This window comes from Vitis riparia, chromosome 4 (assembly GCF_004353265.1).
Source record: "Vitis riparia cultivar Riparia Gloire de Montpellier isolate 1030 chromosome 4, EGFV_Vit.rip_1.0, whole genome shotgun sequence".
Taxonomy (NCBI): domain Eukaryota; kingdom Viridiplantae; phylum Streptophyta; class Magnoliopsida; order Vitales; family Vitaceae; genus Vitis; species Vitis riparia.
In genome coordinates this window covers 19,563,793-19,580,222 of record NC_048434.1, presented here as the reverse complement: position 1 = coordinate 19,580,222, position 16,430 = coordinate 19,563,793, and the positions used below count along the sequence as shown (strand labels likewise).

The 16,430-nt window shown below is 36.0% G+C and overlaps 2 protein-coding genes across 2 annotated transcripts; both read right to left on the bottom strand.

Moving 5' to 3' along the window:
• Window positions 1-2,594: 2,594 nt before the first annotated feature.
• LOC117912275 (bZIP transcription factor 44-like) lies at window positions 2,595-3,755 on the bottom strand. Its single transcript, XM_034826804.1, has one exon. It carries the CDS (start codon window positions 3,287-3,289, stop codon window positions 2,816-2,818), a length of 474 nt encoding a protein of 157 aa, XP_034682695.1. The 5' UTR covers window positions 3,290-3,755; the 3' UTR covers window positions 2,595-2,815.
• Window positions 3,756-10,180: 6,425 nt separating this feature from the next.
• On the bottom strand, window positions 10,181-14,893 carry LOC117913136 (mitogen-activated protein kinase 7-like). The gene is made up of 3 exons (XM_034828072.1): window positions 14,115-14,893; window positions 13,182-13,608; window positions 10,181-11,301 (listed from the first exon to the last, which is right to left on the bottom strand). The coding sequence occupies exons 2-3, from the start codon at window positions 13,602-13,604 to the stop codon at window positions 10,618-10,620; spliced, it is 1,107 nt and encodes a 368-aa protein (XP_034683963.1). The 5' UTR covers window positions 13,605-13,608; window positions 14,115-14,893; the 3' UTR covers window positions 10,181-10,617.
• Window positions 14,894-16,430: the final 1,537 nt, after the last annotated feature.

Sequence of the window (16,430 nt, the reverse complement as noted above, 5' to 3'; positions counted from 1 at the left end):
TAAAATTATTTTTCAAATATATCTAAAACTTTTAGCTTAAAATATAATCACTATATTTAAAAAATTAATTTATCATTTAATAATAATAATTATTTTCATAAAATTTACAAAATATATTAATATATATAAAAAAACTTATTAAATCCTAAATAATCATAAATCACATAAAAATAAAACTTAAACGGTTGATTTAGATGTATTTTTATTAATTAGAAGTTAAGGAAAAAGAAATAGCATATTCATAAAATCAATAAAGCTTAACTATAGTATGAAGGGTATTTTTTTGGATACCTATTGAAAATGTACCACTAATTAGGTGGTATTATGTGTATAACTTTTAGTCTCATTATTTATAACATGATCTCATTTATTTATACCTTTATATCTTGATTTCATTTATTTGCATCCTTATTTAATGACCTAAATTGTACCGGATATATTCCGGTGGATATGATCTCTTATTAGTACATTTTCCATGGATATCAAAAATTTCAAATTGCACTTGTTTTAGTAGGACTACTGACTACATCAGTTTCTTTAATTTACTGAAGTGGCGGATGCCCAATATTTTCCATAATCAGCCCAAAGCATAGAAAAGCCCACATTAGCTGAATGGGCCTACTGACCATCAAGTCTGAGATAGAGCTCCTAACAATTCACCCTTGGGCTGTCGTTGTCCAAGCCCAATATTAGATGAAGCAGGGGAGTCTAAAAATGCTCAAAATACCTAACGTTCAAAGTTTTCTAAAGCTATTTCCCCACTTTTTTCCCCCTTCCATTGCATTAACCTTTTTTTTCTTTTTTTTTTTTTAATTTAAACAAAATTTATTACTCAAACTAGGTACCTAATAATTCATATGAATCCCGAACTAAATTTAAGGAAAATGACATTGCACCATTCGGCATAGAAAATGATTAGAATAGCTAGCTAAAGTTTCTAATTAGGTATTGTGGTGACATTTCCTGGTTTCACGAAGTTCAAACCCATGCAACTGCTCTCTCTTTCCTATGACAATATATGCTACCTACCTAGCTTTTCTCTCTCATTATCCATAAAGATAATGCTAATAATTAATATATATATATACAATTGCCCCAATATATACATATTTTGAAATGGGTGGCTGAGTTTCATCTCCATTTCAATTATTTTTAGCTGTTAATGCATCAAGCGTGCTCATGACTTTATCCCCCATATTATAATCAATTATCAAGTGGCAAGAAAGACTGGACATTAAGTATTAGGCTATCGTCAGGCCATGGACACACAAAACTAATATTAATACTAACCCCCCACTAAACCCAGTTAGGTGACCGACCACCCTTTTTCCTCGACTGATGTGGACCTGTGTTTCGCAGATGGTTGCCCACATGGATGCTTTCATCATCCCTCTTTAACTGTGAACATTTAATTATATCTTGAATGAATGCAGGCAAATATAATAGGGATTGAAGGACATGGACATGGTAATTACTAATCAGTGATCTCATCTTCCTTGTCTACTCTTGCACAAGTCACAACATGGTTCAAGAAGAGATCACTTCACCCAATCAGTCCCACTTCTTCATTCCATTTCCTTTAGACCAAAGCACATACAGTTAGAATATGAGGTTCTTAATCTAGATTATATTCATAATCTAGGTGCTTTATTTTATATTATGTTCAAAATCCGGGCTCTTTAAGGCGTGTCAAATTCTACTTGCAGTACAAATCACAAAACCTTGTTGACTCAATCATGATTTGAATATCAATTTTTCCGGGAGCCCTCCTTTCCAACCTCAAGTCAAATTACTATGGTTAATTCTCTGGTGGGTATATTTTATGCAGTAAAGTTAAATGTACCAGGCATTAAAAAAGGTATAATCTAATCATCATGTGGTGACCAAAATGCCATAGTGGTTGTCTCTTTGCAATACTTGTAATTTATTGAAGAAATATGGGGCCTGAAGAGACGAGTGACTCTCTGAATTTAATGAGGAATCTCTGATTATTTTAGAGATCATTTCAATCTAGGTGAGATGGGGCTCAGGAAATGCACAAGCACCTACCTCAAGAACAACACCCAAATCATTCTAGTACTAAAAATCAAGCAATCATCAAAGAGGTCGACCCTTAGGCTCGGTATGATTGATGGGTCAAGAATTGACATCCACTGAAACACACTGAATGATTCATAAGAATTGGGTAGGGTTTCTGAGGCATGGTTTGCAACATGATTGTATTACCAAACAAAAACCATGACACAATCAATGACTATAGACCCACATATTCTTGAAGTTCTTTAGGCATAATTATTTAGGAGTTGGATTTTGTTTTATCCTCTTATTGTCAACAGCCCATCCATGTTTGATTTCGTTACTTTGGTATATAATACTCTTTATGTCCAAAGAGCTCACCTCATCAAACAAAAGACCACCACCATCCAGAAATAATATTAATTTTGAGGGAGGTCCAACATGGGAAGCCATGCATGGCCAATAATGATGCTATTATATATATATTCTTACCTTTTTATATATGCTCAACAATAATAACAGTTCATTTGGTGATTGTAACTCTATATAATAAACATTGCTATAACCACATTCATGCATACATCAAAAACACCCTTCTAAAGTGTTCTTTTTATTGGTAATAAAAATTGCAGAATGACAACTTGCATACATTTAGCTCTTAGCTGGACTCATATTTATGACCGCCTATTTTACAAATGAAGACCGCCTTCTTTTTTTTTTCCTGACTACTTATTGAGAATCTGAAGGAACACCCACTAGCAAAATTACAATAAAGTTACTCAAGATTGATCTATGAATTTCAGTACATGAACATGCCGTCTGCAGAAGCCATGATGGGTTGATTGATGAAGGGGGGAACCCATGGAATATTCATAAAGCATTCATCAGCTATCTGGGTACCCTGATATTCAGTTCCAAAGGGGACGTTGCTTGAGTTGAGGTAGTCCATGATTTCATTGAGAGTCTGTAATCGGAGGGTAAGCTCAGCCATCTGAGCTCTCAGAATAGCATTCTCAGCCTCAACGTTCATATGGAACTGTGTGGTGACGTTCATGGTTGTGAGGATGCGGTTGTTCTCCTTCCTGAGATGAACCATTTGGGCCATCATATCATCCAGATGCTTTTGTTTACGCATCCGCGATCGCCTCGCTGATTCGCGATTCGAAAGCATTCTTTTCCGCTTCCTTTGATCCATAATTTGCCGGAGATCCTCTTCGGAACCTGAGTGTTGAAGTTGGCTGGCCTCTGAAGAAGCTCCACTAGAAGAACCCATAATATGCAGGCTCAGAAGAAAAGAAAATCAATAAGCTAAAAAAGACCTAGATTTTTTGTGGGTGGACTATGCTTGAACAAGAACAGGCACAGGTCCACAGGACCCAGATGGTGTTAGTATAACTGTTCACGGATTAGGAAGAAAATTGAAAATAAAAAGGCCAAGAAAGACGATCAGTGATTCATGAAAAAACATAGAACCAGTAGAGGAAGACAACAGAGAAGGACTGAACTAAGTGGGTCCTGCGTCTGAGGGTAGAGTTTATCATAAACCCAGAACGGAGAACTTCACTGAGTACTGGAGACATGAATCTCAAACATCAGTAACCAAATGTTAATCATGAATTAAGAATACAAGAGAGAGAGAATCTCAAACACAAGAGCTTCAGAACCTCGATCTGGCAAAGTATCTGGAGAGAGCCAGAAAAAGAGCAGGGAGACCCTCAAATTCTACAAGGAAGACGAGAAGAAAGTGGAAGAGGTTTATGTGGCTCTTAATACTGGAATTTATAGACCAGGCCAGCCCATTGGAAAGGAAGAAAATAAATTAAAAATTGTTATTTTTATTATTTTAAAAAAAGTGTAAGCTTTTGGAATTTTGTCTTGACGGTCTTTTTCTTCCATCTAGAAGGGTTCTGGAGAGCTGAGAGTTACGTGGACTAAAAATATACCCTAGGCATATGCATAGAACGTCGTCGTTTTGACACTATAGCATGATTATTACAGCTTACGGTTTGATAATTGCAAGAGAATAGCAATTTCAAAAGCTATAATATATCTTTATTTACTGGAAACGCAGTTGGTGGAATACCATGCACCTAACTTATTATTTCCATTGCTTGTATCAATGGGCACATGCACCATGCATATACATATATAAAAAGACACCACTTATCATATGCTTTTCTACAGGGAAATGTATGGGCACCCATGACCCACCTTGTGTGAAAATTTTATATCATTGAGACTTGACAAAAAGGCCCCAAAAAAAAGAAAAAAGAAAAGAAAAAGCAAGATTACAAATCAAGTGGCTCAAAGTGGCAGATCACAGGATTCGTTTGTTGGGAGGAAGAACCCATGTTTAATTTGCCACTACTAAACTGCTTATTTTATAAGTACTATATGATTAATGTGGAGGAGTTCTTGTTGTCCTCGGATTCCACGTATGGCCGCTGGGGTTTACATATGAGCGGTGTGTGTAAGCAGTGAGCAGACTGCTGCTTGTGGCCTCTCTTGCTCCTCCAGTCACTGCTACGGCACTGCCACCTGCAAGTTGCAACGAAACTAAAAGGGGCGTGTTACTGGCACTGTTCAAATATTGTACTTGGAAGTTAAAAATAATAATGAAGGGGGTTCTGGGGAGGCAAGGGTGGAATAGCAGTGTGTGGAAGAGGACGCCATGATTGAGGAAGACACCACAAATTTCAAGGAAAAGGTGAGAGGAAGAGCAGTACTGGATCTTTGTATAATCTGTGTGCGGTACAACATCACATGCAATCATGTCAGACTTTGGAGCTGGGGTCCCAATTGGAATTGGCTCTGTGGCCCTCTCTTGCGCCCCTCCATTCCCAGTGTAATATTGAAGCTGTATCCTTACCTACTTCAACCTTCAGAATTATATCCCAGAGCCCAATCCTTTTCTTCGGTTTTCTTGTTTTTAATTGGTATGATAGAATCATATCTCATGATTTCTAGATCGGTTGATTGGAAAATTGATTATTTTTACCATACTCCCCACACCTTCATATGAGAGGATGTGCCCTCAATCTGTAAGATATTTATTTGACAAATTTGCAACCTAAATTTCAGTGCATGATTACATAAAACTAAAAGTTGAATAAGGGCTTGATGCATCAACCATTATACCAAGCCCTCCTTTATGGTTTTTCCTTTTTCACTTTTTTTTTTTCTTTTCTAAAAATAGGATTAGTGATTATGGAGATTCCAATAATCTCCACTAACCCATAGCATATTCGTTGTCAGGATGCTGTGTGCTTAGATGGGGTTATCTCTATTTAAGTGTGCTCCTTTTACTTTTCCTTTTTTTTTTTTTCCTTATTTAAGCAAAAATGTAAAACCAAAGAAAGCCCTCGAGTGCATAAAACATCCAAATCCATTTTCATTGCCAGAGGAATCATATTCACAGGATAGGAAACAAAAGTACATGTCCAAGTAAAAGAAACTGGTGTATAAATCTATGATTTAGGGCAATATCTTTCACCCTTTTCCAATATTCAATCAATGCTTTTAGAAAATGGCATAAAGATCAATATGAAGGACAAATTCAATATTTTGTGTGTCAAAGAGTTATTCAAAATAGTTCTATTTTCAATGCCAACGAACTAAATATATATATTTTGCAAAAGATGCTAGAAAGTTTTAAAAAATTGGAAACTTTATTTTGATTCATGTATATGTGATGTGTTGGTGTTGATTGGGGCATCTCTTTCAGGATCACAGTGGCAAATGAGCTGGAGCAAGGAATCTCAGATCTGAATTGAACCGCAAAAGCTTTAGAAACCATGACAAAATTGAATAGTCACACATTAGGAAAAAGAAGTTATGAGGGAACCCCACCTTAGAAAAATGAAACTACTGTTGCGCATGCTGCTGTTGGGCTGCATCTCTTTTACGAGAACTGAATCAAATTGCCTAACATAGTGGTTGGTATCTGTTTGGCTTTGAAAATAGTAGGGAATCCTGTACAACTCTCATGCATATATAAGAAAAAACAATGGTAACATCGTGAAGGAAAGGGAAAGAACAGTACTGAACATAACTAACACCAAGAAAAAGAATATATTTGAGCTTGTGTACAGTATCTAATACTTCATATGAACTTTTTGCCACAGATTTTTACTCTAGTGGGAAATCAATTATCCATGTTGATCATGACCATTAATTTAAAAAAGTGAATAGAGGTTGATTGGGAATTACGAGCAGAACTGGGTTATATTGACACAAATACTTTAGACAATTCCTTAGTTACAAGCTTCTTGGTCCTTTGCGAAGTAGCAGATTGGGAGTAAGGTGAATGTTATGTGAACCGTCAAAAAAAGAAAACACTAGACAAGACATCGCTCTAAATTTTGAAGATTTTACTTAGCCCCACTCGTATTCTTTGAGGATTGAAGTTTTGTTGTTTCTAGGGTTTTCCACAGGCACTGCATTATTTGTTGTACTCTAATGTTTTTCCACAGTTTTTAGGGTTTATCTCGACTGCCTTCACAGCTGGGGGTGGAATAATTGAGGAGACGGGTCACAGTATTCTATGGTAGGCTTCTACTGTATTTTCTTAATTGTCATCTTGGATTGCTTTGAGCCGGACGGTCAAAAAGGACAGCAAGAGGGGTGGGGTGATAGTGGGTCTCTTTCTAGGGTCAATGTTCATTCAACTTTGCCAAGGATTTACTTATTATTTTTAGGCTGGTTTGAGCAAGATCTCAAGTGGGTGTTCTTTCTCTGTGGACATATATATATATAGTACACAAGCATTCTGAGTTAAAAATAGGGTAGTGTTTCTTTTGTTTGCTAAAAGTTGCAATCTGACCTCACTAAAGCAGCAAGAAGATAAATATTCGTCTCTTTTCCTTTCCTGTGGCCTTTTCTTTTAGGGTTACTCCTCTAGCATCCCAATATATTTTAACCCACCTACGCACACTGACAAAGGAAAAGGGACCATGCTGGCGGCCTCTTGATAGAGAGATCGATGACTGCACATCGTGGGCTCGCCTCACATTATTTACCCCCCAAGAAAGTATTTACATTTTAAAAAATATGGCGGATTCAAAACCATTTGATTCCAAAAGAGCAAATTCAACTGCATTCAATATAATGTGCTCCAATTTCTTAATATAGTTTATCAAGTAAATATCCATCATTTTCCTCCCTTAGTCTTCTCCACTGCAGCACTTTCCACCAGGGTAAGATGTGTATGGGACACTTTACGGGTCATGATCGTCACCACAGGGCTTTAAGCCACCCACGAGCTATATGTGAGAGAGATCCATGTCCCAAAAGCAAAGATTCCTCCATCACTTTCAAAAGCCATGCATGCAGCAGTAGTCTATAAAAGGGACTAAACGTAGTAGAGTAAGATGAGCAATTCTGTGGAGGAACCAACCATCCATTGGCGGTTGAATCTTGTACTTCAATATTTCTAGCTAGGTTTTGTATTACTTTATATGGTCCAGTACCTTGCTTTGCTGCTAAGATATGGACCTGGGCAGTTGGGACTAGAAAGAAACCACCGACCCAGAATTTCGCACTGCCAGCAGACTTAAACCATATCTATGCTTGCATGTCGATCTGCTGTAATCTTAATTATATTAGGTGGTGCATGTATACGATTAACAATCACCTAACCGTGTATATGTTTTTCGTTCTGAACGCAAAGAGGTCGTCACAGTTTTAAAACACATCTATGAGATTAAGAGAGACTCATAGTCACATAGTATCAAGGCATCTACGGGTTAAGAGGGGTTCTTACTTACGTAGTGTCAAAAACTTTTTCGTTATACAGACAAACAAACACTTCCTATTGAGTTAAACAAATCCCTACATTAGGATCGGCTCTGATAATACCTAACCGTATAACGCTTTAAGATTAAGGAACTCTTACGATTTTAAAATGTGTTTACATGATTAAGAGAAGTTCATACTTATATAACATTAAAAACTTTCTTTCATATCCAATGTAGAATATCTTAAACACACTTCATATAGACACAACGTCCTTACAGTGTCCCATAAGATTGTAGGACCAAACAAACAGATATTTGTCATGGAGCCAAACAAACCTTCATACCGAGATTGAAAATCGACTCTAATACCATTTGCAATGACCCATACCTAATTATATAGCTAGATATTATTCGCTTTGCGGTAAAAGAGACCCTTACGACTTTAAAACATGCCTATAAAATTGTGATATCTCAAATCAGATAGAGAAGAATTTTTTATGCTATCTAAATATAAACTCCTTTTAACTATGTATATACGTTATAAAATTATAAGGTCCTTTTGAGTCCAAAATGGACAATATTTATACGATTGAAAGTGGATCGTCACGTATACCTATTCATCACATTATTTCATTCAAATTAAGCTTTTGCTTTAGGAAGAGAGGGCGGCCAAAAGCATTCAAACTTGGCTACTTAATCTGTTAACTTTAAAGTATTTAGTGAACATGAAAAGCATATGCTTATTTTGAAGCTTTTGCTTATAAGGAATCTACCTAGAAGCTGATCTCAAGATTCCCAAAAGCTTTTGACTGCTTAATTTACAAAAGAAATTAACGAAAGTTTCATCTTATTTTTTCATTCATCTGTTTCTTTGAGAGACAGTGGGTGGTGGCTGGAAGCCTGGAAGCTTCTAGACTCTCCCGGATATCAACGTTTAATATTGTATAAGCTTTCGGGTCACGAAGAGGTACTTAAAATTATTTGTTTTACGGTAATATTGGTGCTTTGGATGTTTTTATAATTATGTTATGATCTCAGTGGTTTGGTATAGGATTTGATAACTGGCAATTGGCTCAGTGACAAGCCAACTCAAGGACTTTGCTTCCAAACAGGGAATAGAATACTTCCGCTGGCTGCTACTGCTAGCCCAGCTAAGCAAAAAAGCTCGCATCTCTAGGCCATCACATTTTGCAAGTGGCTTGCTGGGGAGCTTTCCACTACTTGTTGCAAATTATGCTAGTGCTTGACCTGTGATTTTGGGCGGGCCCACTACTCAAAAGCCCAGTGAATTGGACAGCCTCTCTGCCTAAGTGGTCCCCACACCAGAGTTGGGTTGGTGGCCCTCTTGGGTTGGCCATTCCTTCGTACAAAATGTGGAATCAAACCAGCAAATTTATTGTTTTAATTAAATATTAAATTAATTATTTGGAAGAATGTTGTGAAATAATTGGAGGTCGAATCAATTTCTTGATGACATCCAGAATTAATATTGTTACATAGAAATATTTCTTTATGACACTCATTTTTGGTTGTTGAATGCTTATGACAACCCACACAACACTAAACCACCCATAGACTTCAATGAGAGCAATGATTTGAAGCCCTTGACCTTTATATTTGTATGTATATATATTTCAAATTGCACTATATCATTCATAATAGTACAAAGGAATATTTAGCAAATTCTAGGTATCATTGAAGGTCTCATACATTGTGTAGATTTAAAATATCGACTGATTTGCCACTGGTCAAAAACTAGTCCTCATTATAATTGCAACATGTCTCCGATAGCATTGCAATAAGTCCCTTAACAATATTTTTTATTATTTAAAATTAAAATTTTGACGATGGCCATGAAAAATAATCACCAATAAATAAAAATAAAAATATTTTTACCTTCTCATAATATTAAAATATATTTGACAATAATTTTATGAAGTGTTTTTAATTTTGTTATATTTGAAAGATAAAAATTTTAAAATATTAAAAATGTCGAAAACGAATCTTAGAATCACTATAAAATGAACTCAAGTCTTCCAATCGGTGTGCAGAGCTAAGAATGCGCTCTAGGAGGAGTATAAATAGAGGAATTATTTCAAGGGGCATAAAAAGAAGGGCAATGGTGTATAATGCAGTGGAAGACAGTTTTTCCCTATAAGCAGAAGATGTTCAAAACCCCTATTGCAAATTCTTTTTTTGGAGAGGGGCATGGAAAACAGTCTTTCCCTTTAAGTTTAAGATGGGGGGGGGCGGGGGGTGGGGGGTGTGATGTGCCTCTCTGGTCCTTAGTTAGCTCCGCCAGTGCCCCCGATATTGTACCAAATGCAACAAAAAGTTGATATTATATTAAGCCGTCACTAGTATTAAAAGTTCAGGCAAAAAGTTTAAACCGTTCAAGAAATAAACCATCAGTTCTAAACACCACAGGCTTGAAAACTGAATACATTTATTGTTTGCGATGACCGTACAGTTTGGGTGGCTATGTTAACAAGGAAATATGTTTAAATCGCCCATGAAGTGGAGAATGCAATGATACCAAAAGTGAACAGCTATCTGCACAGGTGTTTCTTATTAGGCAAAGACTTGAGCCGCCTGGCCCAACTTTGGTTTTGACCTAGATGCATAATGAATATACAAGAGAATTGACCGTGCTGCCTGGAATGCATCAACTTGCCTATTTACAAGCTACAAGAGGCTGCATACCATGTAGACAATATTCAGCTAATAAACATTAAACAAAATCTTCCTGAAAACAACAAGTGATAACAGCACAACACTAGAATGGATGCTTCTCTGCTGAATAGTTGGAACTCATTTTACAGCATTTCCAATGCAAAACAGCTAGATGAGGCTTTACCAGGCATGTCTAGGCATGAGAAGAAACAGCTTCAGGATGGTAATGAAGTATTTCTCTCCACATCATCTCCCTAATCATCCGCACCTCCAAGTTTTCATCTATGTCTAGATTGATTGAGACCTGGGCAGAAGGGTTACAGCTTGGATCATACAGATTTGATAGATATGGATGTTGAAGTGCCTCTGTAACTGTAATTCTCTTGGTTGGATCGAACACAAGCATTCTCCGCAACAAATCAATAGCTAAAGGGTCAGCCCTGGGGTAAAGATGAGAAAAGTGAACCCCTCTAAAATATGGGAGTAATTTGATATAGTTTCTGGCCTTTGGATTATCAATGAATTGAAGATCAGCTTCATGCTGGGTGCCAAGAACATTGATAATTAGTTTAAGCTGGTTGAGGCACTCAGTTCCAGGGAATATTGGTTTCCGGCCAAGAATCTCTGCAAATATGCATCCTACAGACCACACATCAATAGAGGTTCCATAATTGTCACAGCAGAGGAGAAGCTCTGGTGCACGGTACCAGCGGGTGACAACATACTCAGTCATGAATTGGCCATTGTCTTTGCTGGTTCTTGCCAGCCCAAAATCACAAATCTTCAGGTCACAATTTGCATTCACAAGGAGGTTCCCAGGCTTCAAGTCACGGTGAAGGATGTTTGCTGAGTGGAGATACTTCAACCCTCGAAGCAACTGCATTGCGTAATGCAAGATTAGCCACAAGCAAGAGGGCATTAAAGTTGAAGGGGGGAGGGGTACTTTAAGGAAAGTACCATATTTCAAGCTTAAGTATCTCAAAAATTCAACATGTAACTGTGTACCAGAGATAAAATTTTGCATGTTCTCGACATTTACAGCATGTTGTTATAGGTTTAAACAAAAGCAAAAAAATGGGACCAACTCAAGCCACATAATTAATATATATATGTATATATAGCAATAGGATGAATCAACAAGAAACGTTGCAATAGAAAAATATTTTTAAAGGTGACATTTAACACGAGGGAGTTTCAATATTTAAGATAGATCAATAAAATTGGATATTTCTATTAGTTGTTGTAATGGAATGACACAAGTCTAGGGAGAGGCTCCCTAGATCATTTTAAATGCCTCCCCAGCTGAGGAGTTCATGAAACTTGTTCTAAAGATGCAAGAACACTTGATCTCTTTGCACCATGTGCAAAAGTTTTCTAGTCATGCAAGGCATGACATGATACTATAGACATCATTCCCTAGATAGGGAACTTTTCTTCAAGAAATGGAACTACCGTTCTCTCTATTTGCAGCCAGCCTCCTTGTCACTAACTGTCAAGATTAACAATGACAGTATCCATAGTGTACTGTAAAACAGAGGAATCTTGCCTGATATTTTCCAAAACACACCATGTTCCATGCAGTTCAAAAATTTTGAATGGCGGGAGTATGAGAGTTGCTTCGCATGGCACAGAATCATTTACCTTTTAGTACACAATTTCGTAAATTCCTCAGTCCACAGTTCACAATCTATTTTGGCTCACAGTCACAGGAAGCCACAACAGGGGACAAAGGGGCACTTGTCATTTAAATAGGAAAGAAAATAAGTAAATTACCAAAGGCCCTTGCTTTTTGGTGAAACGGATATCATGCCATCCTGGAGTGGCACCCAGTGATTAACAATAATATTGAACCATAAAAGGTGAACCAAAGAGGCACATCAATTTGACTGAATAATGCTTGATTGTCACACTACAGTATGCATAGTGATTTTATGTATCTAGTTTTACCTTTCAACCACAACCAAAGATGTTTAATTTTTCTAAAGCTAAAAATTAGATCAACCAGATGAAATACAGGAGTATCACAGGCAAGCAGGTTCTACACATTGAAGCAACAGAACTCATGAAGAGCCAAAAAATCAACAAAAACAAAAGAAAACTGGGAAAAAAATTATTGAATAATGATCTTAATTAAAGCTGTATTTATTTGACATGTAAAATACCGCAGGAAAAAAAATCCAAATACAAACTGGAATCAATTGTCGCAATTCATTATTTATCCATGAACTTAGAAGTAGCGCATAAATTACTCCGTACTGATCTAATGTTTACATATGCATGTTAAATATACCTAAACCTAATATAATGCCAGCTAAAGGTTGATAGATATCTAATAAATCCCACTTTATGACCGACACAAATTTTGCATATGTTTGTAACATTGTAATCATAAAAAGATATATATCATGTCTTATCCAAATTGATCGTATCCACCACTAAATGCCTGTTCAGTGCCAAGGTATGTTCATAACTCGCAGTAATTAGTCTGGTTGTGAACATGTTAGTTTTAAATGTAATGATAGTTAGGATACAAATGCCAATATCATAAACTCACATGGTACCAAAGCAGCATCACTTCATCAAAGAAGAGAGCACAAATCCAGCAACTTAGAGGCATTGAATCAAATATTAATTCTTGAGTGAAACATATGAGCAAAGACGTAGATTTTTATTCTTTCAGTACCACATTTGTATTGACCTGTTGTGAAAACTAGACAACAGATGAAGATCCATTCATTGTTTGAGAGAATTTAATACCTGAAAGATGAAATATTTGCAGTGTTCATTCACAAGTGGCTGTGGGGACTTGATAATATGATGTAGATCCGTATCCATCAGTTCGTATACTAGATAGACATCTTTGAAACTTGTCTGATGGGTAGGCATCATCACATCCTTCAAAGCAATCACATTCTCATGCTGAATGTGTCGAAGAAGCTTCAACTCCCTCAGTGTTCTCAGAGCATCAACACGGTTCTCAAATACATTATTGATCTTCTTGATTGCAACTTTCTCATTTGTTTCCATGTTTACGGAAGAGCACACTACCCCATAGGATCCTCTACCTATGGGTTTGATTGGAACATACTTCGTATCAATTTCGAACAATGTTTGCCACATTGTGTAATAATGCTTCCCTTGTGACCTAAACCCATTTGGAGGCTCAACTCGAGTGGCCATTTCCCTGAGAAACAGAACATGAAAGAACATAAGGGTCCGTTTGGTTTGTGTTTTAGAACTCGTTAAAATTTCTCAAAGACATCAAAACTGAAATCATTGAATTTTTGACAACGGACGTGTTGTTGTTTGATGTATTAAAAGAAAAAAAAAAGTCCTTTTAAGGAAAATTCTTAAAAATAGTTTTTCAAAATCACAACACTGAACATATTGCTGCATTTGAAAAAGGAAAAAGAAAGAAAGTGAGAGTTAAACAATAGAAGAACGCCCTAAATTCTTCCAGATCCATGAAATAATGAACAATTGATTCCGTAATAAATGGAAATCTCATGGAGCAAAAGCTAATAACAACACGAATAACTCTAATCAACTCTACCTATAGGAAACAGCAGTTTAACTTTGTAGCAGGGAACCAATTGAGAAAGTGAGTGAGACAGGCAGTGATATTGAAAGCTATGCAAAACAAGATACAGGATTTAAATTATACAAAAAGCGCTTAGAATCTATCCTTACTTGCCGCAGTACTAATGCAATCTTTTAAAGAAACACTTCAACCTCTTCGCTTCAATCTTCTGCGATTCTCTTCTTCGATTTTATGTTATTCTCTTCACTTTCTTCCTTCGCTTTTTTTCACAATCTCTCACCACTCATTCAACTTTTAACTTATTCCAGCACAAAAAAACCTCAATCCCGAATGATAAAAAGCCTTGTAACCACGAATTCTAGATCTTTCACCGCGATTTTCTTTCTTGAATCTTTGAATTTCTCTCAACTCAAGCTTCGACGCACACAGATTCCTTCGAATTCAAAGAAAAAACTCTTTAGCTTGCTCCGGATTCTTCGCCCAAAACATTCAAACGAAGCTCAATTTTTCTCTCCATCAAAAACAATAACCACAAACTCTGGAATTCGCTCTGAAAACCACTGTTTCCTTAGAAATCAGAACCCTAACCCCAACGAATATCCGCCGAAGCTATTTAAGGATCTGAAGACGCGGAAAACAACCAGACATCTCCCTTATCTATAGAGAGGAGAGCTGTGAGATCTCTTATAGATTGGGATATCTTTTTCAAATTGGGATTCGTTATCTTGTCGTGATCGGAGTAACGAGCTAAAGCAGATAGAGTCTGATAGAAAGATAAATACGGGGTTGGGGGTGGCGCATTACACCCCACGGCGTTGGTTCCACGAACGACAACAACGGATCTCTAATTGTTTAAGAAATATCGCCATATTCATGCACAAACTCACAAATCGCACGCCGCCCATCATCGGCTCATGTTAGCTCGGCTCACGCCTCTTATGCCGTTGGTTGTTGAAATTTAGAAAGTTGCTATATTTGACTGATACGGTCCTATGGACCTATCCCCTCACCTCAGCCCACATTTAAAAAAATACCTAATTTCGTCATTTTCTTGCCATTTTCCTGAACAAAATTTATATTCACAATATATTAAATAAATAAAAATAAAATATATCTACAAAAAATTTTAGATTCTTATTTTGAAAAATAATAATTTTAAAATTTTGAAATATCAAACAAAATCTCAAATTTTAAAAATTGATTTTTTGAAATAATAAGATAAATTATTTTATTTTAAAAATTAAAAAAAAGAAAATATATATATAAAATGAACACATGATTTCCTAGTTGATGGTTGTGGGGTAGGTTGAAATTGAGGCGGTGGCATGAGCGATGGGACCGTGGATTTAGTAAGGAAGGAAGATGATAGTGGGAAGGCGAGGGAAGCCAGCTGGGGTGCGGGGAGTTGCTTAAATGATCGGAGGAGTGAAGATATGGGACTTTGCTTCACTTTTAATTCATCACTGTCGTGAATGTTTCGAAGAAACATTCCATGAATGCTCGCTTTTCCTGAATCATAAGCAAGCTCTCATGCCACGTGGAAGCGCCCTATTCGATGGCCGGCTCTCCCTCCTTACCCAATTTCTCATGTGCTCTACTGCTGATGCCGCTCATCATCCCTAACGCCTCTTTTCATTTTTCCTTCCATGTTTTTTTTTGCCTTTGTTCGGCAGCCGCCTAAATCATGCTGTGTCCAATTCATTAAAATGGACTTGTATTATCAAAAACTACCACACCATTTAATAAATTAATTTATTAATATTATTTTAAGTCAAAAAGCACATCAAAATAATGAATGCCCCTAACCCCTAAATCTTAATTCCGTATTAACTTTTTCCACATCCATCGTTACTTTCCCTTTAATTCACTTTTATGAAGATGAATTTATCGATTTCTATTTGGACTCTTTTTTATAAGCTAATTATTTAATACAATGATACAAGTAATTTTTTTTTTTTTGGCAAATAGGTATAAATTAAATAATTTTAATATTTTGAAAAATAAAAAATCAAGTAATAAATTTTAATAAAATTACATTAATTAGTCATTTTAAGCTAATAACTACCAAGGTTTTAGTTTTATTGAATACCACATTGATTTAAAATCACTACTAAACTGGTTTTAAATATTATGTTATCAAAAGGCGTTAAATGTTTTTTTTTTTTTTTTTGAAATACGAATATTACAACATTAAAATACTTATTAAAACATTTGAAAAAGTGCTTAAATATATGGTTTTTTATTATTATTTACACTAAATTAAATAAATATATTTCGCAACCTAATATTAGGGTATGTATAACTAGTTTGATTTTTGAGTAATAAAATCTAATCAATCTTAATACCCTAAGGTTATGTTTGATTGATCGGATATAGTATGAGATAAGATAAGAGAATGAATATTATATCATATCCTATATTTGATTAGCAATGAGATATGATAAGTTATCTCATTACTTACTTTA

Coding starts and splice junctions, on each gene's coding strand:
- LOC117912275 (XM_034826804.1), bottom strand. CDS start 3,289: ATGGGTTCTTCTAGTGGAGCTTCTTCAGAGGCCAGCCAACTTCAACAC.
- LOC117913136 (XM_034828072.1), bottom strand. CDS start 13,604: ATGGCCACTCGAGTTGAGCCTCCAAATGGGTTTAGGTCACAAGGGAAG. Junction 11,302..13,181: donor GCAAATATTTCATCTTTCAG/GTATTAAATTCT, acceptor TACGCAATGCAG/TTGCTTCGAGGGTTGAAGTA.